At 33.8% G+C, this 27,147-nt stretch overlaps 1 protein-coding gene across 2 annotated transcripts in view; it reads right to left on the bottom strand.

The window, feature by feature from the left end:
• The window catches only part of LOC129229681 (serine-aspartate repeat-containing protein F-like), a 135,126-nt gene that overhangs the window by 107,017 nt on the left and 962 nt on the right, over positions 1-27,147 (bottom strand). For both annotated transcript variants that reach the window (XM_054864039.1, XM_054864040.1), the window contains exons 2-3: positions 3,003-3,056; positions 832-894 (exon numbers count right to left, since the gene is read on the bottom strand). In XM_054864039.1, coding sequence (XP_054720014.1) covers positions 832-894; positions 3,003-3,056 — 117 coding nt within the window. The remainder of the gene's footprint in view (positions 1-831; positions 895-3,002; positions 3,057-27,147) is intronic.

The following is a 27,147-nucleotide window of genomic DNA, read 5'->3' as shown; positions in this document are numbered from 1 at the left end:
TAGTAAAATAAATTCTATGCATTTCATTCTCTAGTTTACTGTTTTAATCTATCAGAATTTATCATCAACTTTAAATGCATATTCATAATAAAATCCATGGAAATTCCAAAAAGTAACCTATACACAGTTTAATGAATACTTGTAATTTTTCAAGTTTTTTTCCCCCCTCCCATATTGTATAGTTAATGTTTTTTATAACGACCCATATCTTTCAAACAAAGTTGGTAGTTATAACATGAGTTCACAAAATACGCCTCATTTTTGAAAGAATATAAAATATTAACATAATAATAAATAACAGAACACTTTTATTCATTACAATTATTAGATGTGAATGCAGTAAACTCCCGATGATCCGTGGGGTGGATTATTGGGAGAGTCTGACAGACCGCGAGAGTCTGTAGAAAAAATACTGTAGATAATTTAATGACAAATAAAGCAATCGTAAGTAAAGCAATAGAGAAAAGAGAAGAGTACTGTGAAAGTCAACTTCTATTTTGCTGCAAAACAAACCATAAAATATCCGGCAGGCTAGAAAATTTAAATTTTACAGCATGTTAGTTAACCTTAACTTTTTTTCTGTTATACGGGGTAATACGATATGTATATGTGTGTCACTTACAATACTGTTACCATTGTATTTGTTTAAAACCAATCATTGAACTTTTAAAAATCTTATACAATTTTGTGGTGTATGTATAAAAGAAGTAGGTACTGTTAAGGTTATGCACTCGCCTAATTATATATTTACTCAGGAGAAAAAAAATCTCACCAGTTAAGGGTTAAACAATAAATAAAAATAATAAATAGTAACTGGTGTGAAAAATTTACCTGGCTCGGTAGTGCTCAGGATTTGAAAACAATCTTCAGAATTTGAATTTTCTTTAAATGATTCTGAAAATTTTCAAAATAATTTAGACACTCATTTGGAATTAGAAAATGGCATCTCTTTAACAATAACTTATGAATTTAATAATGTATTCAAACAGCAACATGAATGAATACAGGGGTGTAGAAAATGTTTCTAACACCAAATTTCCCCCAATCTATATGAAAATTTCAACAAAATTTTACAATATGCTTTATGTTTCAGATAAAAATTCATTCCTATTACTATAAGAAGAGATAATTTTGAAAAAATAAAAAGCAATTGCATCTTTAAAACTAATAGAATGAACTAGTAGCTTGTAGAACTCGATATCTAAAGAGTAAATCAAGTAAATACATGTAAGTTTTAATTAAAATATCATATCTAATATTTATTATTAAAAAATGTAAATTATTATAATTAACTAACAAATAGTTGATGAAAATATAAAGAGTGGTGATGCAAAAGAAATGTATTTAAAAAAAAGACACTTGCAGAAAAAAAAATCTGATTTTTTTTTTAAATCAAATGTGCAAAATTTCTCCAGACTATTCAAATTTCTCCCGATCCTAGATCGCCAGATTGGACATATTCTGCACCCGTGAATGACTAGTGGTCAAAAATACTGTTATATTATATTCATTTTTCAATAGTAAATACTCAAAATGGGAACATTTCGGAACTATTTTTTCCTTCTCCAAACAAAATACCATGGAAAAATTCTGGTGAAATGTCAAATCTTTATATTGGTTGAATTAATTGGTTTTAATGACGCAAGAGCCCTTGGGGGCTATACTGCACCAAACAGTTCTTTATTTTAAATATTACATATTTTCCTTATATAAGTATAGGCACAAAATGTTAAAAGTATTTTAAAATAAAAGACACAAAACTTTTTTAAAAATGCCAAGAAAAACGTATAAACAATATAATAAATTGAGAAAGAATTGCTGAAACAATACATTGGCAATAAACCTTGAATAATAAGAAAAGGACAAAACCACATACTGAAGAGATAAACATCCCCCCCCCCCTCCAAAAAAGGAGAAACTGATCTCCTGGAGGAAGGAGAATAATTTGGGATGGGGTGAGTCCCCCAGAAACTCCTTCAAAGATGGATAAAAATCATTCAAAATTGCATATGTGCACTTCCCCATGCATTTAAGATTACAGATTGGCAGGTGAAATCTTTTATAGTGGTCTTGGGTATTCAGAGTATCAGCCATGTTGTAGTAGTATTTTATATCACAATCAGCTGCTGGTTCAGCTCTGATCTAAATAATAGATTGATGAAAAGTATTTGGTTAAGGTTTACCGTTTTTATCTTGCCATTGTTTTGCCTGGTAAACAATCGTTATACTGTTTGTCCCATCATTTTAGGTTGTACCTGCTTGTTGCTGTTTAGGTCGTATATCTTGTAAAGGATATTGAGATGTTGGGTGAGATAAATTTTTTTTTTTTTTCAATTGGTTTTGTTGAATCTTAAGTCACAAATGAATTACCAGTGGTGTTTATCCTAAGCCCAGTTATTTTTGATTAACTAATTGTTTGCTCTTAATCTGTTTTAACATGTTACACTTTTAGCCTCAATAAATGGATTTGTTATATTTTAAAAAGACTTATGTGTTGTTTTAGCAATCCACATAGATACAGGCAGCTTATGTTTTTGAATAACCTCATTACGTATGCTAACATTTATGGGTGAACCTGGTATGACCAATGAGAAGACGAGCTATTAAACATAGACCAGGATTCTGGCAGCTGAATAGGCTGCATTGTTGCTTGCAATACCCACATGACCAAGTATCCAACAAAAGAGAAATAGAAGATTATTTTGCATAAGACTTTTGTATAAATGATATGACTGTATCACTATAGGGTGGCTATTATTATTGCACTGAGTGATGACTTCCACTGAACTCTTTTAGTCGGTGTATATCGCCCACTTCTTGTGATTTGATTGGGCAATTGTGTAACTACGGCTTTTATTTCCAAAGTGAAAACTGAACATGAAGTATTTAATCTTTCTGAGAAAATATGATTGTTAATTATAGCAGTGAATCTGACGTGATCATGTGATTTTGATGGATTTACTGATCTCTTATCACAAGATAGTAGAATAAAAATTGCATACCTGTTTCTTTAGTACTTAAAGTTTCTTCAGATCCACGACTTTCACTGGAAGATTCTAAAATGGCAAAAAACAGCCTTTGTAAAAATTTTACAAATAGTTGAAATAAAAATTTTCAGTTTATGATTTGAAAAGTAAAAAAGTATGAAAATTGGTGAGTAAACTAATGATCATGATAAAGGTCAAGATTTACGGTTGCCACTCGCCACGTGGCAACTCAGTTTTCAAAATTGGCAACCCCAAAAAATTTCTACAGTCGACAACTTTTTTTGGGGGTTATTTTTATTTTAGATCCCAAGAAAGAATTCCACACCTCTCCAGAGATGCATCAGTAAAATAAGGCTGCAAAAAGAAATACAATAGACCGCTTTGGAAGGACGCCTGGCAGTTAACACTGCCCCTCAGCAAAAAAAGGAGAAAAGCTGCGAAAAAAAAAAGTATATTAACTGGAGTAGCTGTGGAAGGGTAGAAACAAAGTTTCAATTCTTCCCCGCGCTTGGGGGGAAGCAGGCACCGAGCGCTTACATTTCCTCTCAACTCCTTCATCCACCAGGAAAGAAGTTGGGAGGTGGCGGGGGGGGGGGAGATGGGGGATCAGGGAAGATTGTTTCTTGACCCGGAAATACGAGCGGACAGTGGTAGCCACGACAGTGGACCTCGGAGTTAGTACATTTTTGCGTCCCTCACGTTTCTGCCTCGCGCCTTCATTTTGTGGAGTTCATTTTTTTCATGGGGAAGAATTTTTTTTTTTTACATTGATGCATTAAAAGAAAGAATAATGGCGAGCAAAAAAAGAAAATTCACAGACAATGATTGTTCAACTCTAAAAATAACTTTGTTTTTGTAGACAAAGACGTAAGCGATAAACCATGTGGTCATCAAAATGACGAGTAGTTCTGAAAGGTAAGTCAATCTATTACTTTTTTTGACTTCTTATAAAACAGTTATTTGTTTCGCTTTAAATCTTGTGCTGAAAGGATGAAAATATTATGCAAGTTGTGGCTCTTTTCAAAAAAATAAACACCATATTATGTTTTTTTACATAAACCTTCAAAGGTCGTTTCAATCCTATTTGATTCCCAATTAACTCAAACAGCCTTCATTTTGAAAATCGTCAAAATAAAAAAAATGAATCACACACAAACGTCGAGTAAAAAATTCACATTCCGAATGGCAATTACTGAAAGGTATAAATCAATTGCTCTATAATGCATTTCTACATTGCATGCATGTCATCATGTAAGGAAGGCAGGACTGCAGCGAATACTTTCTGCAACAAATATAAGATAGAATAAAGCTACAGGACTTTTCATCAATATGGACTTTGATGGAACACCAGTGGTACGAATTTTGTCTTTCTGTGATAGGGTTTCTGTAATATTTTTGTTAGATTGCTGGATGTTTTAGGATTTTTCATGGACTTTTGAAAGTTTTATTAACATGGTGTATTTTCTCGAATTAATAAATGTTAATGATTTATTTAAACATATTTCATAATTTGGCTCAACCAAGACACATTTGTGAGGTCCAATAACATTTAGTTTTCTCTAACAATATTTCTACAAAGTAACTTTCAACTGTTCAAATCTTAGCCATCCCATTTTCTTACTTTTCATGTGATTCTTTTTCTGTAGTGCCATTACTGTTTTAGCAAAGTTTTAACAGCCTACGCTAAGTCCAAAAGAGTTAGCTACACTAATGAATTTACACTGAAAGCAATAAAAAAAGGCTGAAGAAGTTGGAAATTGCGAAGTCGTAAGGTTATTTGGCGCAGACGAGTCCAAGATTCGTTTGCGACGAAGAAAAAAAAGTACAGTGGTAGTGAAAGAGGGAGGCGATTTTTTCGCCACGGAAGCAATCGTGGCTTGAACTGGAGGATTCACTGTTCCGGTGGATTATCGAAGAATGTGAAATCAGAGCTTCTGTGTCTACCATTCAAATTCATCTAAAAGTCAAAGTCAGGGCACAAGAAATGGAGATAGAGAATTTTCAAGGCCGTTACACATGGTGCTACTGATTTATGAAGCGTGAAAGTCTGTCGGTTAGGAATCACACCACAGTGGGGCAAAAACTACCCAATGATTGGAAGGAGAAACAGGAGAAGTTTTTGCTGTTCTCTAAGAACTTGATCCGCGAGAACAATTCCAGTGATAGTGATGTGTCTAATATGGGCCGAAGTTCCAATATGCTTTGATTGCCCTCCAGTCCAAACTGTCGATAACATCAGAAAAAACACAATTCCTGCTGTCAAGACGGGAAATGTACTTCATTCACTGTAATTTTAGCTTGTGCAGCTAATGGTTATAAGCTGCCACCAATGATAGTTTTCAACCGAAAGATAATTCCAAAAGAAAACTTCTCCAAAGGCATAGAAGTTCGTGTAAATGCAAGGGATGGATGAAAGAGGAGGTTATGCTTGACTGGCTAACTAGTGTTTGGAGGAAAAGAAAATGTAGCTTGTTAAAGCCTTGGGCCCTCCTTGTCATGGATTTCATGAAAATGCGGTATTTTTTGATTAATTAATTTACTTCCCCTAATTACATTTAGCATTTGTTTCAAAAAAATGGTATGCATAATAGACCCAAACTGGAATTTTTTCTCCTATATTATCCGTGAATTATACGGAGGCTTTTTTTCCCTTCCTGTGGATTTTGAAACCTGCAGATTTTACGCTAGAAATTACGGAAGAAATTACTAGAATTATATTAATTCCATCATTGTTTATTATTGTATTTTAATATTTACATTTTATTATCTGCCAAATATAAAGATATGCTGTCGAAACTAAAATCTATCTCCACTCCATGTATAATGATATTGTATCCAGCAACACAACTTGCTGAGTTGCGAGATCGAGGCTATGCAGCTACAAAATTCAGCCGGTCCAAAGACAAAGTAAATTGTGTGTTTAGTCTTATCTTAGAGTGCTGAATTTAGAGCAAATTTTGCAGAGTTTCTTCTCTCCTTCAACAATTTTCCTTTTTTGGGCACTTATTGCCTTAACAACCTTTTAGTGCAGTATGGCCAACTAAAAGGCTCTTGCGCCATAAAATCCTATAGAACCCAACCAAGAGCAAATACACCAACAATTAAGTATGTAAGTTAGTATTGCATCAGTACTAAGGTTGAGGAATGTTCCAGAAACATTTCAATGCAAAAGATACTTTGTTTGAGGCAGTTAGAACACAGCGAACGGTATGTAATAAAATTTTATCAAATAGATGGCCTAAAGAATAGCCATCATTCATCTTTTTGAACGCAGAAGAAAAAGTAGCAAGCACCATTGATAACTCAGATTCTGAAAATTTATGAAGATGAATGTGGTAAATCCTCCACTAAAAGCAAGTAAGCATCCAAGCCTATTACAAAGTGATTTAAAACAATTTGTTATACAAACAAGTTCTAATATGAAGCATGATCTTGATTTGCAAGTAACTAAGTTTTCTACAATTGTATCATTCCATTTTGTAAACACACAAGTTTGTCCAACAAGATGGTTGTTAACTACTAAATTGAGAGATTCTTATTTAATCGGCTTACCATATCCAAAAAACTTCAAAATCTCCTTCCCCCCCAAAAAAACCATTTCATGCCAGAAAGGTCAGAGATAGGGTTTTTAGAGAGTAATTGAAATCACTGATGTAATGCAAAATATAATGCATATATTAGCATCTGAAAACTACATTACTTCATCTGCCATTCTTCCAGTACAAAACCAAAAAAAAATTACAAATCGATACAGCTGTTTCAAAACTTAAAAAAACTCCCAAAAACCAAAATTTTTAATGCATTTGATAAATATAAGGGTGATAAAACCTCAATTTTAATGATTAAATCCTTATTCCTTGACCCTTGATTTTTATGACAAGTACCATATCTATAAATGACAAACCAAAAATAAAAAACTTGAAATCAAAAATAACCAAGTTTAAACAGTTCACAACAAATTACAACAATTATAATAAAAATGTTTTACGTCCCCATAAAAAAGAATAAGTCTTGCTCTTTTGTTTGATGAGCCAGAAAATGTGAATTCAAATGACCTTGATTCTATTTTAAACAATGAAGTCGAAAATTACTTACTTGTTCCCAAATAGGAATTGATGAAAATCCACTTAATTAGTAGAAGGAAAAGAAAAGTTTTTTTCCAATTGTTGGTAAACTTGCTTAAAAAAAATGTCCAAGGCTCAAGTGTGCCCTCCCCCCAAAGGGTTTTCAGGGTGTGGGGGGGGGGGGGGAATGTGACGAGCAAATCAATATGTTTCTTGCCACCAAAAAATGCTGAAATGTAAATTTTTTCAATAACCCATTTAATTTTGTCATGGTGTTTTCTTTTTTCCATTGTTCTCCCTCTCTCCCATTTTAGTTATACTTTTTTAAAAGTTCTATGATTTTCATGGCAGAAATCATGAAAAAAGGTGATATGTGTTCCAGAGACAACCTCGTTGATCTCTTTTTGTATCTTTCATTCTCATATTCTCTTTCTGTCTTCAGAGTGAGTCTTAAAATTAAATTTGTAATAAATGCATAAAAAATGCATGGATTGCCAAATGAAGCAACGCTTCAAGAATGGAGGGAGCTGAAAAGCATCATAGAGTCCCATTTTAACAAGACTACATTTGAGGAAAATGCTGTGCTAAGACCAACTGGGTCACATAAAATAATGCCTGTAGTTTCTGCACTTTGAGTAATTTTATAAGTAGATTAATTTTCGAAGAAAGTAGGACAAAGCAACAACATGAAATTTAGGAAAATTTGTCATCTCTGGAAAATAAAAGCAAAATTATTTGTTTTTCATATAAGAAAGAAGGTCATAAGTCTTGAGTGCCAAATAAATAAGTTAGTTAAGTTTAATTAAGAAGTTAAGTTTAGTTAAGAATTGTTTTAAATGCAAAAGTGATAAACATTTGGCAAAAGATTATACAAATACAAATACAAAAGTGACGACCAGCAACAGGTTCTGGGCCCAGCTAGACTGGTCCTAGTCAATTTACAATCCCCAGTGAAGATCAATGGCCCTCTTAAAACTGTCTACTCCTTTGCTCATTACCACCTCTTCCGGTAAGCTGTTCCAAGGTTCCACTACCCTGCTAAAATAATAATTTTTCCTAATATCCTAATATCCATTATGAAGGAAAAATGTTTTTAAAAATTTGTAAGATAACTAATCATGTTGAGAAGGTTGTTTTTTCAAAAATAAAAAAATCAAATGAAGAAATGTGAGGATTTAAAGTTTAGCCAACAGTGCAGCATTGCTAGCAACAAAGCCAATAAGATGCTTGGGTTTATCAATAGATCTATTTCAAATAAATCTAAAGAAGTTCTTCTGCCCTTATATAGAAGTTTGGTAAGACCCCATTTGGAGTATGCTGTTCAGTTTTGGTCTCCTTATCTTAAGAAAGACATTAATGCATTGGAAAGGGTTCAAAGGCGGGCTACAAGGCTAATAAGTGGACTTTCCCACTTAGATTATGATTCCAGGCTTAGAAGGCTAAAAATGTACAGTCTTGAGCAAAGAAGAGACCGAGGGGACATGATTCAGCTGTTTAAATTTATTAAAACGAAAGATGTTACGGGGCTAAAGTTTAGCACTGAAAACAGGACAAGGGGTCATTGTTTTAAGCTATTTAAATCTCAGGCTAACATGGATATTAGGAAAAATTATTATTTTAGCAGGGTAGTGGAACCTTGGAACAGCTTACCGGAAGAGGTGGTAATGAGCAAAGGAGTAGACAGTTTTAAGAGGGCCATTGATCTTCACTGGGGATTGTAAATTGACTAGGACCAGTCTAGCTGGGCCCAGAGCCTGTTGCTGGTCGTCACTTTTGTATTTGTATTTAAAAAGTAAATAAATTGGCATCCTATTACTTGTAGCAAAAATGGAAGCTTTTGTTGTGGATAGACCTGTATCTAGTCATATGGTTAATGATAATTCTATTCTAAATGAAGGTAAGAAAAGTAGTGTTGATAATGAAATAATAAAATGGAATCTATTGGTATTGGCTACATTGAAGGTAAAAAATTTTCATTGGAAAATGCTCTCTTTGTGTTAGGAGTTGACAAAAAATGTTATCAGTTTGTGCTATCACAGAAAAAGGAGGAAGGTTCTCTCTGATTCAAATGTTGTAAAAATATCTAAAAATTGCTGTACAATTCCTCAACAAAAGTGGACTTGATGAAGCAAGTGTAATTGATAACTCCAAAGAAAACTTATTTCTTGCAGAAGATAAAACTGTTAAATGGCACCGCAAACGGAACACCTTCGAATATATAATCTATTAAAATAAACAAAAATTATAAATGGTATTGATATCAAAGATAAGGAATGTAAGTTAGAGCAAATGTTCAAAGACTGTAGAAGCCTAGCAAATGAGACAACCGTGAGGTAGCAATAAACGTAAATGAACTCAATGAAAAGCGAAACTGTCACAATTTAATGGAGTACCTCTTGGAATGCAAAGATTTAGAGGACAATGAATTTAAATTTCAGGATCATGATCTATGCAGATTCCCTAACATTTTAAATTGTTCAATTTTTCCAGTTTCTAAGAGCCTAAAATACCTTCCCAAAATATGTCACCAGCTCTCCGACTAAAAAGGTCTGGTTTTTCTCTAGTTCTTTCTCTTTTCATTTGTACCACAGCTGCAGTTTGTTGGTTGTTTTGGATGCTGAGATTGCACCGGGGAGCCTCCTCGTGCTCTTATTTCTTTTTCCACATTGAAGAAGTGGATTTATAAATTTAAGAAATGTAAGGAAATAGTTTGTTGCCCTGCTACACGAGCAGGGGTTCTAAACTTTTATTTTAAGTATTTCGGAGGTCAAGTTTTTAAGAGTTAGTTGAAATGTTAAAGTGCTTGAATTAGACATATCAGGACCGTTTGAAAGTCCGGACTGAATAATCTGGAAGTAGCCGTAGGTGCATTCGGAGAGTCTTCGATGTACTAATCAGATCCGGATGTCTGCATGAACGGGTTCTTTAGCAGATGGAATGGCACCTGGAACATCATATAAGGGGTGGTATACTATGAGAAGCAAGCAGATGTGATGTCCCTGATGGGAATGCATTTTTCTTCAACTGTTCAGTTTTTCCTACAAGCGGGTGTGACCTTCGTGTTTTAGTGCCAGCCTGTTGTGTGGATTAACCTGTGGTATGAAATCTAGGTTTTCTACTAGGACTTTTCCTGTGGTTTGGCGAATAATTATGTATTGGACTGGTTTAGAACTTTTACGATATTTTTGAACTGTTGTTTTTGAGAACTTTAAAAGGGGCGGGGGGGGGGGGGGATTATTTTTTTGGTCAATTCTTTTGAAATATAAGTTTCTTCTATTTACACATGTTTTTTCCTATTTACACTTGTATTTTGTTAAATAAATTGTCATTTATTTGTTAAAGATATGAGTCTGTATTCATTTCTCTTGGGTAGATCGCCGCACAGACTCTTTCAGTTGGCTTGCTTTTAAAAGCCTGCTTTTAGTTCTTAGAACTCAAGGTTCCAACTAAGCTATAAGAATAAGGGGCAACAGGTTGGCCATGCGCATGTTGAAAGAGCCTTCAGTCAAAGGTCCAGTTTTGTAATTCCCAACAATGTTCATACTACAACAGACCACATCAAGCGGCTACTCCTCTTGGATCGGGTATCGACACACAAAGCATTGGAGCAATTTGGCAAATCTAATCTTAATACCTGTTGGCTGTACTAGTTTATTACAGCCAGCTGATAAGTGTTGGAATAAGCCCTTCAAAGCTAAGCATGAGGAGCTTTGGGAGAAATTACCACCGAAAAGAAGAGAGGACGAGAAAAGGAAATCTTGAACAGCCCTCCCGGCAATATGTGCTGTAATTGGTATCTATTGCATGGGCAGCAGTTCCTGAGGACCTGATAGTAAATTTAAATGCTGTAGAATATATATATCAACTTGGATGGATCAGAAAATGGTGAACTCCATTCTGATCTTGCCTGTGCTTTTCCTGCTCCAGCTGATGAACTTGAGCCCAAACTTTTAGATTTGACTTTGTTGGAGGATGACAACATAGAAATTGATTTGGAAGAACTTTTAGACGATGATGACAAAATATGTAAAAAAACTTTTATATTCTCTTTTACCTAAAATATCCAGGTTAGCATGTTTAAAAATAAATTTTGCTTTTAATTAAAATTGTTTTTATTTTTGGTTCTAATATTTCTGTGGCTGAATTAAGTAGGATGAACTAATTATGATGTTTCAAACTAGCAAAGTGCAGATTTTCATTGTTCGCTAGTTTTTAAACTGTTTGAATCAAAGGTTTCGCTAATTAAAATGCTATATTCTTTTTGCTAAAAGATGGCAGCACCATTTAATTTATTACTACAAGAAAAGTGTAACATGTTTTTATTTGATATTTTAAATCTTTCAAAACCATCTTTTTGTGAAAAATTTCAAAAAAGTATAGAGTATAAAAAGTATATATTACTTTACTCAATATTTAAGTTTACTTATTTAAATTTATACTATTGTAAAAAAAAAATACAATACGTAAATGGTCTTGGGTATAAATAATCAAAGAAATAATTTACTGTTCAGTTCAGACATTATTGATTACAAATAACCAAGAATAAATTCTTGCATATTAATTTTTATCATATTGAGATCAAAAAAGTTCTTTGAAAGGGTGAAAATTTGGCATGATATTTTTTTTTATAAGTGCTCATGAATATTATTTGTTTTCATAATTTTCTCTTCTTGCTCTGACTGCATCGTTTATCGGGGATGCAATAAGTGAGCAGGTATAAATGTAATTTTATGCCTACTCTGTGTTCTTGGACTTCTTTCTTAATATTTTTTTCTCTTTCAATTGTTATTTAAATATTCTAGCATTAAGAAGATATTTTTATACTATGCATCGTTTTAATGGCACATAAGCTATCTCAAAAAATCTTAAGTAATCAAGTTAGGTGTAGTAGCCCTGCCTCTCTTTTCTTGCAAGCTTCGCATTTCGGATGGTGGTGTAGTGGTCAATAGGAATTTGCCTTATGTTCTAAAATTTATTATTTTAACATTTTGTTTTTTTACAAAAACGCTGGAAACCCTGCAAGCTGCGAGTTCTTCTCATTTGCATTTTTAAAATGTAATTGGGTGCGCTATTTTTTATGAAACGGCATGGGATGCATTAATTTCATTGTTACATTCCCCGCCCCCTTTTATACTGCTTAAGGCTACAATAAAGTTTTAAAAAAGCCAAAAATTGACCAAAATTTTGATTTTTCATTTTTTTCTTAATAAAATATTAATTTCTGAACAGTGTGTTATTCGTAGCAAAAAAAATGTTTCAATTCGGACTATTTTTACTGAAGTTATAAGCTGTTCTGTCAGGGTCACTTTTAATTCTGCGCTTTTGTTTACAGATTTAAATAGCCAATTTTGACAGTAGGACACTTGCCAGCTACGTGAATCATTTCTCAGTACTAATTATCAGTTTTTTTTGTTCTATTCTAGTGGTGAAGTCTTTGCTTTCTACGTCTTCTGCCATTATTAGGTTATCAGAGTTCTAATCTTTGTTTTGTTTCAAATCTTAGCGTTTCTTGTTACATCACATCCATTTTCAAATTTAGCGTTTACGTTTCTTTTGAACACAAAAACAGCTCTTTTAAGAGCTGATTTATCATTTATTTATTTAAGTGAGGAAGTTTTGCTTCACTTTATTTGTTATTATTTAGTTTTTTACGATAAGATATGAATCTATTGCGTTCTCGCTACAGAAAACCCAAATGTCGACCATCTAAACGACGAGCTGCATCTATTGTTAATCTGCAAAAGAAGAAGTTTTTTGAAAAGGAACAAAATTCTATCAATGAAGGACTGGATATTTCTGTTGAATAAGAACCTCTGGTTTCAACACATGTTCCTGAAGACATGAACGCAGAACAATCATTCGACTATGATAACCTTTTTATGTGCAGCAGTATGCTTGCTACTCTGTTGCAAAATATGCCTTGCAATGACTGTGGTGAAAAATTCTTTGGATGTCTTTAAATATTAATTCTATGGATACTCGAAGAAAATTTAATTTATTTGCAAAAGTTGCAATAAAACTTTTGGTTCTGTGTTTTCAAGCCCTCGTAAATTGACAAGCAGCACATTCTGTGTCAACAATCGCCTTGCTCGTGCATTTCTGGACATTGGCAAAGGGTTCAATGAAATGGAAACATTTTCTACTTTGATGAACATGCCAGCAATGAATTCAAAAACATTTTCAAAATGCCTGGATAATGCTTACCATGAAAATAAATCCATAAAGGCCGAGATGCTGCGCATTTTGCATGAAGCTGTTTGGAAGAAAGACCACATAGCAATGCTGTCCCACAAAATGTGAATGCTGAATTAATTGATATTGGCGTCTCATATGACGGCACCTGGCAAAAGAGAGGCCACACGTCAAACTTGGGTGTTTATGCTGTGATCAGTATATTGACTGGTATAGTAATTGATTTCGAGGTACTCTCAAAATATTGCCACGCGTGCACAATTGCAGCTCACGATCTAGGAGAGGACTCTGCCGAGTATGATGCGTGGTGAGAAGGTCGCAAAAGTGAATGCCAAAAAAACTTTGCAGGAACCTCTGGCAGCATGGAAATGCATGCAGCATATCGAATGTCGGCAAGATCTGTGTCTGAGAACAAGTTGCATTATGCATCAATTTTATGGGATGGAGATTTGAAAACCCATTCGTATTTGAATGTATGACTCAGTTTCAAATTCCAAAGAAGAGTATGTCAACCACGTCGCTAAACGGTTAGGAACTGCACTGCGAAACAAAGTAAGCGAGTGGAAAACAAAAGAGCTCACTCTTGGCTGTCAAAGGCCGGGGAGCTTAACACAGGAAAAAATTCTTAAGTTATAGAACTTCTATCGAAAAGCAATAAAAGATAATGCTCCTGATATGTCCGCTATGAAAAAAGCCATATATGCCACTTTATATCACTGTGTTGCGAAAGCGACCTCCCCTTGTGAACTGTAGGAGCGCCCTCTCGCGGACGAGCGAGAAGGCTCAGCAGTATGAAACTTGATTTCACAGAACAAGGACATAAGAACGGAACTTGATTCCAAATGAACGACTGGAAGTTAGGAACTCTATTCCACCAATCGTTTCATTATTCTACTTTTTAATGTGCTGTGTATTTGTATGTGTGAAATATTTAGTTTAGTGTAGTTGGTAGTATTTTAATCGTTCAATTAAAATATGTGTTAGATATATTTAGGCTTCGTCATTGGACATAAGCATATAAACGCAAATCAATTTAGGACAACAACGAATTACATGCCGCCCAGAAAAGAACTTCAGACCAGATGCAGCATGGTAAGTGTCCCACAGGCCCATCATCATGCTTTTTTTACCAAAGAGCTATTGCAAATGGAAGAAAACCCAAGAGCCATAATTCAATGAAAACACAATTATCAAAGCAGGTTGTAGAAAAAATCTTAATATTGTGTAAAATCTTATCTCATGTAGGAAATGCCCTAAGGAAGTGTTTGTTTCTAAAAAGAGGCTGGAAATTGCAGCCACAACAGCCATCAAAGAATACAATCTTGGTTATGTGAACACGCTTGCGTTTGAACATAAGCAAGGAGAATCAAACACTAGGATGGCAAACAAGATAGCTGTAAAGCGAGATGATCAGAGATGCCTAGAGCAAAGAAAATTTTCATCTGAGGCGTTCAAACAAAAGCGAAATGCAAAAAAATTTAAAAAACAGTCAACAAATAAATCCCAGAAAAATATAAAGAAGGCGTTGCTTATGCTGCAGGAGCTTTGTGAGTTTATTTCAAGTAGACTTATGTTTTGAAACCCTGCTACTTGAGCCAGAAATATAGATCCCAGGACAACATGGGAGTTTGCTGAAGCTGCACGGAAAATTCATCCCGGGATTAATATACTGTACGAATCTCAAGACAAAATACGAAACATGAAAGCAGACCTGGATTTGACATGGTAAGACATCAAAACAATGCCTGGAACAAGAAATTCACATTGCTTCCAAGCATGTGCTCCTGGGGTAATTTTCTACATTCTCACTTCGGAGTATAAAAAGGGTACTCTCTTCAATTTCAATACTGGGGAGATTACTGAAAACTCTCTCTTGGAAAACGCAACTAGATTCAAATATGCAATGCGGTCAATGTGAAATACGACAATGATATTTTTCGTGGAGTAATAACACAAACTGCCCAGAACCAATATAAAATAAAATGCTTAATACCAACAAAAATAAAAGGCTTGTTAAAGTTTGAACCGAAGAACAAGTCATCTGGTATGGGAAGCAACAAATAATAGCAAATGTTATAGCTCCCACACTAGTCAATTCCAGGGTTTTTTTTTTATAAGTTGTGAATATTTTTTATAAGTTGTGAATATTTTTTAAAGTCATATAACAAACATGGGTCATTTTCATTTTTTGGTACCATTTGCTGTCTGTCTAAAAAATATTTTTTTTTTTTTTAATTCTGAGCAACTTTAAATAAATTTACTTTTTGGTGTGTTTATTAGCAGATGATTTCCAATACAAGAAGCATAATTTCTAAAAATACTTTTTTGAAAGGAAATGGGTTTTTTAGGAATAAGTTAAAGAGAAACAAAAAATACAGCTGTACAAAACAAAAAGACTGAAGTTGAGCAACAAGAATTCCAATTTAGTAGTCAAATTTTCCACTCTGTCATGTTTTGCAATCATGCTTCATATTTTAAATTACAGTCTAATAAAGTTACATTAAATAAAAGTGAGAATTTTGTTTTTTAACTAATAGCATAGAGTAGTCCAGAAATTAATGTCATGTCTGTTACCATGGACATTTTTACAATTTTTGAACTACTTGCATGGAATTCTGAAATGGCAACACTTCTATTAGTAGTGAAGCTCATGGAAACAAGAAATAGCATCAGCCATTTTGAATGTTGAGTTTTCTTTAAAGGAAGCAGAAGTCTTTTATTAGTAAGTATATTTTTATTGTGTCATGTCTGTTACCTTAATTAGTTGCATAAAATTCATTTTTCTATTCATTATTCCAGCTAGATAATTTAGATTATAGGGATTGTACTCTAAATCAAGTAGAATTTTTAATATTTTTGTAGAATTTTTTGCCCCACAAAATTTTTTTTATACTTAAAATGTCATGTCTATTTAGTAACAGACATGACAAATCAGGTAACAGACTTGACATGTTATTTTTTATGGTAAAAATTCCAAAGAGATTTGTTTTTCTTTTTAGAACAAATTTTAGTCAGAATGCAGAATTAACGGAATTTTTTTTTTTTTTTGGATATATTTTTCCAATAAATTAAATATCAATTTAAACATACTTCTTTTGATTCTCATTTATAATTGTTTTAATCCAAATAAAATCAATTAATGTTTCATAAAGGCTATAACAAGTCCTTTTGTATGTCTAGTTTAGATTTTCGATATAGTTTGAAACTAATGCCTTTAATTCTATCTTTATAAAAGATTTAATGAATAATTCATGCCAATATTACCTTAAAGTATATAAAATTTGTTTAAAAAATTCTTAGGTAAGCGTAAATTTGCTAAGTTGATTTTAAATACATGGATGGTTTAAAGGAGATAAATAATGCAAAATTATTAAACTATTGTTGTTTTCTTCATAGGAGTATGGCACTCACCCCAACAGAGAAACAGAAACGCTATAGAGAATGACGCCGAATGAATGCTGAGAAAGAGGAAGAAAACAAAAGAAAGATCATGAAAGGTATTTACAAACTATGTTTTGTCAATATTATAAACACAATTTTGCTCATTTGGCATGGAAATATTTTATGATGTCGGAAAAAAAAAACTCTTTATGTACAGTTTTTTTTTTTTCAGAGGAAAAAAAAATCTCAGTAACAGAAATGTCAAGTTGTGAACAAAGAGCCCAAAGAAAGAGCTGGAGGCTAGCACAAAGAAATTATGGCCAGAAAAAAGCTGCGGAATCTACTACACCGATTTCAACACCTGTTATAAATGCACAAATTTCTGCAAATAAAGAATCAGGAAGAAAGCGTAAAAATAGAAACAGACCTAAAATCATTAGAGAAAATATTAAATTAAAACAAGAAGTCAAGAAGCTTCAGTTTAAAGCCGATATGTATAGGAAGAGATGGAGTAGGGCTTCTTTAAAAGCAGATAAAATAGTTAGTACTAGTCCAAGATCTACAGTTAGACAAATTTTATATGATAGTTTTAAAGTTCCACTAACCCCTAGTAAAACTAAAGTTGTTCGACAACTTACTCTCTTTAATGCCCTTAGTGCTTCATTGAAAATAGGATATGCAAAATCGAGAAAAAAAGAGAAAAGAAATACGCAGAATATGATGCTAAGCTCATGTCTAAGAAAATATCAGCTCGTAAGAGAAGGTCAAAAAAGTTATACAGGGTCGTTGAGGTAAATCGGGAATTTGTTTATTAACTGCCCTCTAGCGGTTGTTGAGTGCATATTTGCGAATAGGTTATCTAATGTGTAGTTCATATCGTCATGAGGCGTGCGCATATAGACACATTGCAACAAGCAACAACATGAGCCAGGAACAAGACAGAAGAGCAGCGATCCTTGAGTCCCTTCGTGCCGGTAAATCACCAAAGGAGATTATTGAGTGGTTTGAGTACAAAAAAACTCAAGTTTATGAAATTTCGAAAAAGTTTCGAGAACCAGACGTACCGGATGAAGTATCCTCTGAGCGGGCATGCCACAGCAAACGATCAGATAGGAAAAGAACGTCCGATTTTGTTGTCACGTTGAAAGGGAAGATCGACGAGGATCCTGGACGTAGCATGGCTAAGTTGGCGAAGGATATGGAGGTAGCACGATCAACAATTAGTTTGGCGGTGCACGAAGACCTTGGATACAAATCCTTCGTTTTACGGAACTGGCAATTGTTGACGGAAAGAAATAAAGCTGACCGAAAACTGAAATGTCAGGCATTGTTGAATGATATCAAACACGACAGTGCTGGCTACCTAAGGTTCTTTTCGGATGAAAGGAATTTCATCCAGGACAGAAAAGTTAACCGGCAAAATGACAGGTGGATATGTCAAGATGCTTCAGAAGTGCCCACCGTCATGCACACCAAATTTCCAGCAGCGGTCATAGTCCTTGGGGTTATCAGCAGCGAAGGGGATGTTATGCCACCTCATTTCTTTGAAGAAGGTCTCAGAATCAACGCCGATGGATACATTCACGTATTGGAAACGGTAGTCAAGCCCTGGATGAACATGGTGGCCGCCGGAAGAGATTATGTCTTCCAGCAGGACTCGGTGCTAGCCCACAAGCCGAGAAAAACCCAAGCGTGGCTTCACAGTAATGTGCCCTACCACTGGACACCCGACTTGTGGCCACCCTCCAGCCCGGACTGCAATCCTCTCGATTACTACTTTTGGGACGTAGTTGACGAAAAGGTTAACGCAAAATTTCATAATACCAAGGACACGCTGAGAGCCACCATTACTTAGGTGGTGCCCAATGTGGACAAGAAGGAGGTGAAACATGCATGCGGTCGGTTCCGGTCACGTCTTGAGCGAGTGGTGGCAGCTAACGGCGGCTATATAGAATAATTTCTTTTTATAACATATTTTCTATAATATTGCAAAGTTGTGTACAAAATAAATCCTTTTTGTTTGCGTTATAAGAGTTTTAATACTTGTGTCCCATTCTCCGGATTTACCTCAATGGCCCTGTATTGGTTGTTGAGTTTATCGAAAAAGAAAATCAAATCGGCATGATTTAATAGCCAAATGGAAATTAATAACCAAATTCTTTTTACAGGATAATGTTAGTAGAGCAACAGCAGGTAAGAAAGAGACTGCTACTCTTAGCAAGAACAAAATGCAAAAATATATCTTTTAGAAAATTTAAAAAATCTTCACAAAAAGTTCATAACGGAAAATAATTCTGTAGAAGTTTCGTATCCCACTTTCACTAGACTTCGACCATTTTATGTGAGCATTCCGACAGTCAGTGGACGAAATATGTGCATGTGCATCATGCATGAAAATCTCTCACTTAGAGCTGAAGTTTTATACAAGTTCAAAATTATTAATACTTCTGATTTGAATGAGCTAAAAAAGACCTTGTCATGTGATGATAAAAAAAATGTTGCATGTATAATGTTTGTAATAAATGTAAAGAGAAAGTGGTACTTACAAATTACTACAAGGCTTCTGACAAAATAAAATGGCTTTATTGGTCTCATAAATTAGATGAGCAACAAAAAGTTGTTAATGGTATAAAAGAAAAAGTCAAAATTCGTGTAATGTTTAAAGAAGAAATGGAAACAATTACTTCTGAACTGGTAACAAAATTTAATGCTGATATGCTGAAGTTTAAGAAACATGCCTTCAATATAAGGCAACAATATATAGCCTATAAGTAATGTAGAGATAATCTTCAAGAAAAAGAAGCAATGCTTCACATTGACTTCTCTGAAAATTATAACTGTAAATTTGCTACTGAAGTTCAATCTTTTTCATTTTGGGGGTTCAAGAAAACAAGCTTCCTTACACACTGGTGTTATGTATTTGAAAAAGTTAAAAGATCCAGTTACTTTTTGCTCAATTTCAGAGAGCAATGATCACGGGCCTGCAGCAATTTGGGCTCATCTTCAGCCAATTCTTGATCTGCTGCAGGAAAGTGCACCAGAAGTTCAAATACTTCACTTTTTTCTGATGGCCCTACAACGCAGTATCGACAGAAGAAAAAAAAATTTCTTTTAAATAAGTACATTTCGGAAAATGGCTTTAAATATGGATCATGGTCTTTCTATGAAGCGGGTCATGGTAAAGGGGCTGCAGATGGAGTGGGAGCTGCTGTGAAGCGAAGAGCTGACCAAGAGGTGTCACAAGGTACAGATATTCCTGATGCAAGGACACTATGATATTTTAAAAAATGAAATGAAGATTAAAATTTATTTTGTGTCTGAAGAACATGTGGAAACTTTCAAAAATGTGATTTCTTCTAATATACCAGTTTTAAAAGGAACTTTGCATCTCCATCAAATATTTTCTTTAAGAAATAACGAAATGCCATAGGGAGATGTGAGCTGTTTTTGCAGACAAAAGGATGTTTGCACATGTTTTGTTTTAAAATACTTTGAGATTGATACACAGAAAAGTACAGTCATGATATTGAAAAAAAAAAAAAAACATCTAAACAACCACAAGAGCATTTAACTGAAAAGGTTTATGTACTGATTTTCAAATAAAAGACATAAGAAATGGAAATTTTGTTCTCAAGAAATTAGAAGGGAAGTCTAAAATATTTTGTTTCCGAGATAATTAGTAGGGAGGATAGTTTTTTTACAGTTAAATATTTGAAAAAGGTTAGGAACCATGCAAAATTTTCCCGAGAAGATGATAAAGAATATGAAATTGAATTTGATGATATTGTAATGACACTGCCAAATCCCTGCCTTACTGGATCATCTGTTCGGCAGCTGCAATATTTATCATTTAATGTAAATTTGACACAGTATAATATTGAATAATTATATTTACAAAAAATAAATGCTCTTTTTAATCTGTATGTTTTTATATACATCAATTTCAGCTTAAATAATCAGTACCAAAAGAAAACATATATATACTTCACAGCTTTATTGTACATTTTCATTACAGTGCGTCATGTCTGTTACTTTATGTCATGTCTGTTACCGTTTATAATTTGTATTTTAAAACTGTTAATGAGCATAGTATCAATATTATTAAAATATAATATAATGTCCCTTCATGTGACACATTAGTAAATAACAAAGGTTTGTTTTATTTGTGTTTGTACGATATTTTATAATAAAAAAATACTTGTTAAAATGCAATGTTGGTAACGGACATGACAAAAAAATAAAAAAAAAAAAAAAAAAAATATATATATATATATATATATATATATATATATATATATATATATATATATATATATATATATATATATATATATATATATAATTAGCTACAAATTTAAATATCTTTATTCAGAAAAGTATAGAAAGACTCACTAGACACATGGAATTCGAGTCTATATTATTATGTGCTTAACTTTGAGTTGTAAAATTTCAGGCAGATTGTCCGGTAACAGAAATGGGTTTCCACAATATTTGTTCAACAATGCCCCAACTAAAATAATTTTTAAAAAGAAACTGCACGAAAACCATTAAAATAGTGTAATATAATTATATTTGATTAATTATTTTCCAGAATTATACTTGATCTGTAGAATTTTGTTTTTATAGACTTCAAATTTTCAAATGACACATATTTTTGAAAATGACCCATATATCAGTACATATAGCATAATAGCACATCAGATGTTTGATCACAGTGTAATCTCTTAAATGTATTAAAAAGTTGAAAAAGGGATATCATGGGTGCAAGTTCGGTGATGTGTTCAAGACGGAAGATATTTTCAGCCCCCTCCCCCCCCCCCCATGCATGCTTGAGGAAAAATTCATGTGCATAAATGTTGTAGATTTTTAACTATGCCAGTTTTGGAATCTGTGTTTGATTTGAATTTTAAGCTTTAGACTTTTCTAACAACATGAATTTAGTTTAAATTGTAATATTTAAGCGTTTTGATATTATAATACCAAAAACCTAAAAACTATCAACAATGGGGGGGGGGGGGGGGTCTGGGGCAATGGCAGGTCATTTTGGTAAAGTTCAGGAAAAGGAGGGTTTCAGGGACTCTTACATCATTTTTCTTCAAACTAATAGTCCCAAAATCATATTATTGGGCGACTTTCAAAAATGTTGGAGAAAGGGGGGGGGGGGGCGCTCTGTACTCTCCCCGAAATTGAAACTTTAAAAACAAAATTGTACTCTGTCATAACGTTATACGCTTTTTAAATGCATTATTGAAGGGATGAAGTTAAGGAATTCTCCTTCGGCAATATTTCGAAATCGAAGTTTCAAAAAACGAAATTTTAGATGATGTTGGGTAATGTTAGGGGTAAAAGCGTTCAGGGATCCCAGCCATTAGTTTTTTGCCGATCGTAAACATTTTTATTGCAGCAATAAAATCGCTTGGGACTGATAGGAAAGTCTACCCAATGTAGCGCTAAAAAACCAGAAAAGAAGGAACAGTGGGGGAAGGGTATGGGCGACTAATGATAACGAACTGGCACCATTCCCCACACAGCCTTCATTTCAAAAAGAATTCTTTTATAAGATAGCAGGTGGTGAAATTAGCCATAAAAAAACACTTCAGTGAAGTAGATACATTTTTTAAACGAGGTACACTTTCCAATATTCATTAATTAAAAAAAGCAATAGGGGGAACTGAATCCTCAGCCTTTTGAAAGAAGCTTCTTACTCCCTTCTTTCTGAAGTCGTCCAAAGAGAGCTCAACAGAGCTCTTAAAATTTCAGAAACTGAAATATCTCGGGCTGGCCGGTGGAATACCCCCGCCCCCCCCTCTCTTTGTGTTTATTACAGGCAGTGTAAGTTTGTGTTTAAGATTTATTTTTCTATTAAAAGAACAACCCCCTCCCTCACATCACCAAAGACAACCCAAAGTTATTTCGAAAATGTTTCGAGAAAGAGTCCCGAATTCCCTAACTTGTAGCTCCCTCAAAAATAGCCAAAATAGCATTTCAATACTTCAGCATTGCAACATGGAAAAATTTTCGGAGGAGAGCTCTCTCTCTCTCTCTCCCCCCCCCAAACTCCTTCCCCTAAGTTCACTAAATTTGACTTACATTTGAGGTTCCCTCTTTTCATCACCGAAGTTTTAAAAATTGAAGTTCTTAAATTTATTGAGAGAAAGCCTCCGAATTCTCTCTTCTTGAGTCCCTCAAAAATTACCTAAAACTGAGTTCTGAACACTTCAGCTTGGAATATTTTTTGGGGAAGGGGACCCCGAACCCCAAGGCGGTCTAAAGTAGCGCTTTTAAGACTCCAGTTTCGGAATTTCGCCTAAAGAGAGCCCCCCCCCCCCCTCTTGACATTGCCAAAGACAGCCTAAAAGTTTTAAGACTTCAATTACAAACACTTTTAGGGAGAGAGTCCCAAATTCCCTTTCTCTTAAGAAATGTAAGTTTGGCCTCAAATAGTTTTTAATACATCAGCTACAAAACATTTTCAGGTTAGAACACCAAAACCATCTCTCATCAATTCATCAAAGATTGCCTAAATTAGTGTTTTTAACTCCAGTGTTAACTCCAGTTTGCAATTTTTTTTTTAAACCTTCCCCTCCCCACTTTTACATCATTAAAGACAGCCTAAACAGACAGCCTTTTTGACTTTTAAATTTGTAAGAGTTTGCAGAGGAAAAATCCCAAACCTTTCTTGTTTCAAAAATGGGTCATTCGAATTTAAATCAACAAATTTTCAAAAAAGTTGTTGCATCACCACTTTTGATTTTGATGAAAATTTGTATGTTCATTCCTTTTATCTTCTAAACCTCAAAAAAATATATTTTTTATTTTTAAAAAATTAACCTTTTGATATATAGGCCATTTTTGTTGTTGGCAACAGCAGAAACGGGACATTTTGATGCTTTGTTTTATGAACTATAACTTTTTTTATCAAAGCTTTTGAGCTCAAACATAGCTCATTGGAAAGCTAAGAAAAAGATCTTTTCATATATAACAACAATAAATTTCAGTTTAAAAAAAAACTATTTTTTCAAGGTCAAAGTTTGCGATAAAAAACTATTTTTTTACCAATTTGAAAATTAAAAAACCCATGAAGGGTTTGGAATAACAAGCCCTATTTTTCATCATATATTCATATGCATGGTTATTTATTGTATAAAAAAAATTGGCTTGTTACTCCGCCCCCTTTATGAGATAATGCTCCGCTGAAGTTGCAGATTTTCAAAACATCCAGTTTTTAATGCTAAAAAAATTCATGTGGGGGACAAGATAAAAAAATTTGTGATATTTTAAGTACTTTTTACCAGCTTTCTAACAAGAGTAAAAGTTGCTTTGTTATTCAAAGGTGTTTGGCAAATATAAGAGTTTGAACTTGCAAATAATTGCACTTAAACAACGCAGTTTTTTTTCACTTTTTAATCTTAGTTTTTCATTGAAATGTAATTATATATCTTATTCTTTGCTTTAAATGGTAAAAAAAAGACTAAGAAGAGTTATCAAGTATTATATTTGAACTTTAATAAGACAATTTAGTATTTTTAACACTTAGGTACATAAATCTTTCAATGCATGTGGAACTATTTTCTACAGTGTTTTGTCTCACACGGAGAAGAGTTGATAAATGTTCGCTGATCAAAGGTGCGATATTGTGACCAAGATTTTTAAAATGTCTTGCAATCGAACCCAAGTTTGGTCATCCTCACTTGATTTTTTAAATGATCTTCCAGGGCCTTTAGGATGAAAAAAGTGGATCCTGTATTCTTCTTCAACATTGAATACTTTTACTTCCAATACTTCTCCTAGCCACCAGTCACTATCATACACACAGCAAACATAATCTGATAATTTTGGTCGGATTCTTGCTCTTCAGAAGTTCAGAAGGTTTGTCTTTCATGACCTGAAAAATTGCAAAATCTGAAGAAACAGACGTGCGTCTGGCATGAATGATATGTCTGTTGATAGGGATGTAGCTGTGGAAAGACCAAGTTTGGGATAATGGCAATGCTGCTTTATATCTTTTTTCAAGATCCTTTGCTACTGCTTTAACATCATCACAGCAAACGTAGAAAAATGTTATCCCTTTAATATGTTTGGTGCAATAATCACATACATCTAATGGGTTTAAGATTTGATTATTGATTGGGCGCTGTAAACCAGCCTTTTGAACTAGCCTCTTCACTGTTCCACCAATCCCATCGCATGGGCCTTTCCCATGGGATGTAGCAAAAAAATGCCACTCTGCTTTTATACCAAAGTCCTCTTTATGATTGGCTGAGGTTAATGAAGTTCTTTCTGTTTTTATATTGTTCAGCAGACCCATCTGAAAAGTAGGTTAATTTTGAAACTGAAGGTTGGTCCGCCTTCAGTTTTTCAACAAGGATCATTTGAAAAGCAAGAATGCGGTAGTGTTGTGATCCAGGTAATCGCTTACAAAGCAAAAACTTTCAGCCTGAACATCTCCATTTTTTGCCAGTATGTAACATAAGGATGAAGTTTGCATTGCACACCTGACCAGTGATAGGTCTGGACCTCGTCTTGAACAACATAAGAAAAATTTTCTGAGAAGCCTCCAAGTACCAAAACTTCTCCCTTATCCAGAGCTTCTTTTTTTTATTTTAAAAACTGCTTGCTTACTAGCAATGAAATGGTGGCTATTCAGATTTTAAGTTTTTCACAACACTTAACCAAAAATTCTTGCAAGGGGAGCACACATGATGTTAATTCACACCTATCCATGGATACCAACTGCTTGTATGACACTTCTGTTTTCTCGAAATCCTCATCTTCCAGCATTATTATTTGGTTGGATCAGTGATAAAACAGCATCCATGCCTGGACATGTGGTACATTCAGAGAGCATGCAGTTCTAATTTTCTGTATCACAGACCATAATCTGTATCAAATCTTTGTAATTGTGAAGAATTTTAATTGAGGATAACATTAGTTTCACATTTTGGTGGTACAGACACACACACACTGAATGTGTACCAGATGCTCCTGTTAGCACACAAAACTTTGGTCTAAGTTCAGCAAATTTATATAGTCCTACTTTTAAATTGGAGTAATTTGCTTTAAAATTGGTGTACAGTTCTTTTAAATCACACAAAATGACTCTTTTTCTGCATGCGTAACTTCATCCCATTCTTCCCTCGAACAGAAATACAATCCTTTTTACCAGGTATCATGCGGCTACAGTCATCGCTCTGGTAAAAGTTGTGTACAATTTCTATTATGTTAGTGCTGAGAATATTGGCTGGTCTTTTAGGTTCCAATTTTGATAAAATGCAGCTCAAAGTTGAAGGCAACAAACTTAATTTTTTATACATATCACACATCTGCTTTTGAGAAGTATTGTTTTCTTCATTTGGAGCAATTGAAATTTCAAAAGATTTGTTCAGTTTATGGGTGACTGATTCTGCTATTTTTGAAACTTTCCTTTTTAATGCGGATGATTTACGGTCACTTGATAGCTTAGCAACCTTCACAGGTGATACTCCAAAGGCAGTACATGCTACATTTACAGAATCAACTAAATCCCATTCTGGAATGTACATTTCTTCATTACCTTCACTGATTTCAACTCTCTGATTTTTAATTCTGCTTAAACATTTAGTGCAAAGAGAATTTTCAGGAATTAGTTTTATATTTGGATTTCTCAAATACAAATCCTTATTGATGATTCTCAATGGTTTTGTAATCACCTTTTTATGCACTGAAAATGGGTCGCAGCAGGAAGTTCTATAAAGATAGTGAAACTTGTCAAGAAATTTTTTTTGCATCGTAAGTGCAAACAATTTCAATAGTTGTACATCCAGTTCTCAAATGCAGTAAACCCTGAATCTAAAAGTACATTGAGTACTTTAATTAAAGGATTTCACATCCTCTGTTCATCAGTATCTTGCTCTTGCAACAAGTGAAAAAGATGAAAGACAATCTCAAAATTATGGATGTCTAGGTACTGACAGATTTTACATTTATTAAGCTAAAATGAGTGTATTTTTCTACATTAAGAAAGTTGCTTGTAAAGTTGTAATGGGGGGGGGGGGTTCATTTTTTCCACTTTCAGAAGTCATCGCCATCCAAAAAAAGAGATAAGGGGAGGTGGGGCAAGTTGGTCCGCTTTTTTACATATCATTTTTTATCTCATCAAAAAAATTTAATGATCAGTTCGATTTTTTACAATAAGCTTCGCTAAACACTTCTCAACCACAGATTTTTTTAGAAGTGTTGAATTGATAAACTTTTCTTCTTACATTAATTTTTTAACAGAACCTTGAAAAGTGGACCGACATGCCCCTAAGTGGGGTACATTAGACCGCATAACTTAACATTTGTTATAATTTTAGTGATAAATACTATTAAACTTAGTAACTACCTTATTCTCTGCGGTGTGTAGAGTGAAAAATATTAAGTTAAAAGATCAATATAACATATTAAATTGATTTGATAAATCACATTTACAAACAGCAATAAGCATTCACCATTAGTACACAATTAATTTTTTAAAAATCAAAAGAAAAATCATAGAATATTGT

This window comes from Uloborus diversus, chromosome 9, assembly GCF_026930045.1.
Source record: "Uloborus diversus isolate 005 chromosome 9, Udiv.v.3.1, whole genome shotgun sequence".
In the NCBI taxonomy this organism is placed as follows: Eukaryota; Metazoa; Arthropoda; class Arachnida; order Araneae; family Uloboridae; genus Uloborus; species Uloborus diversus.
The sequence above is the reverse complement of the archived record's forward strand: the minus strand, read 5'-3'. Positions and strand labels throughout refer to the sequence as shown.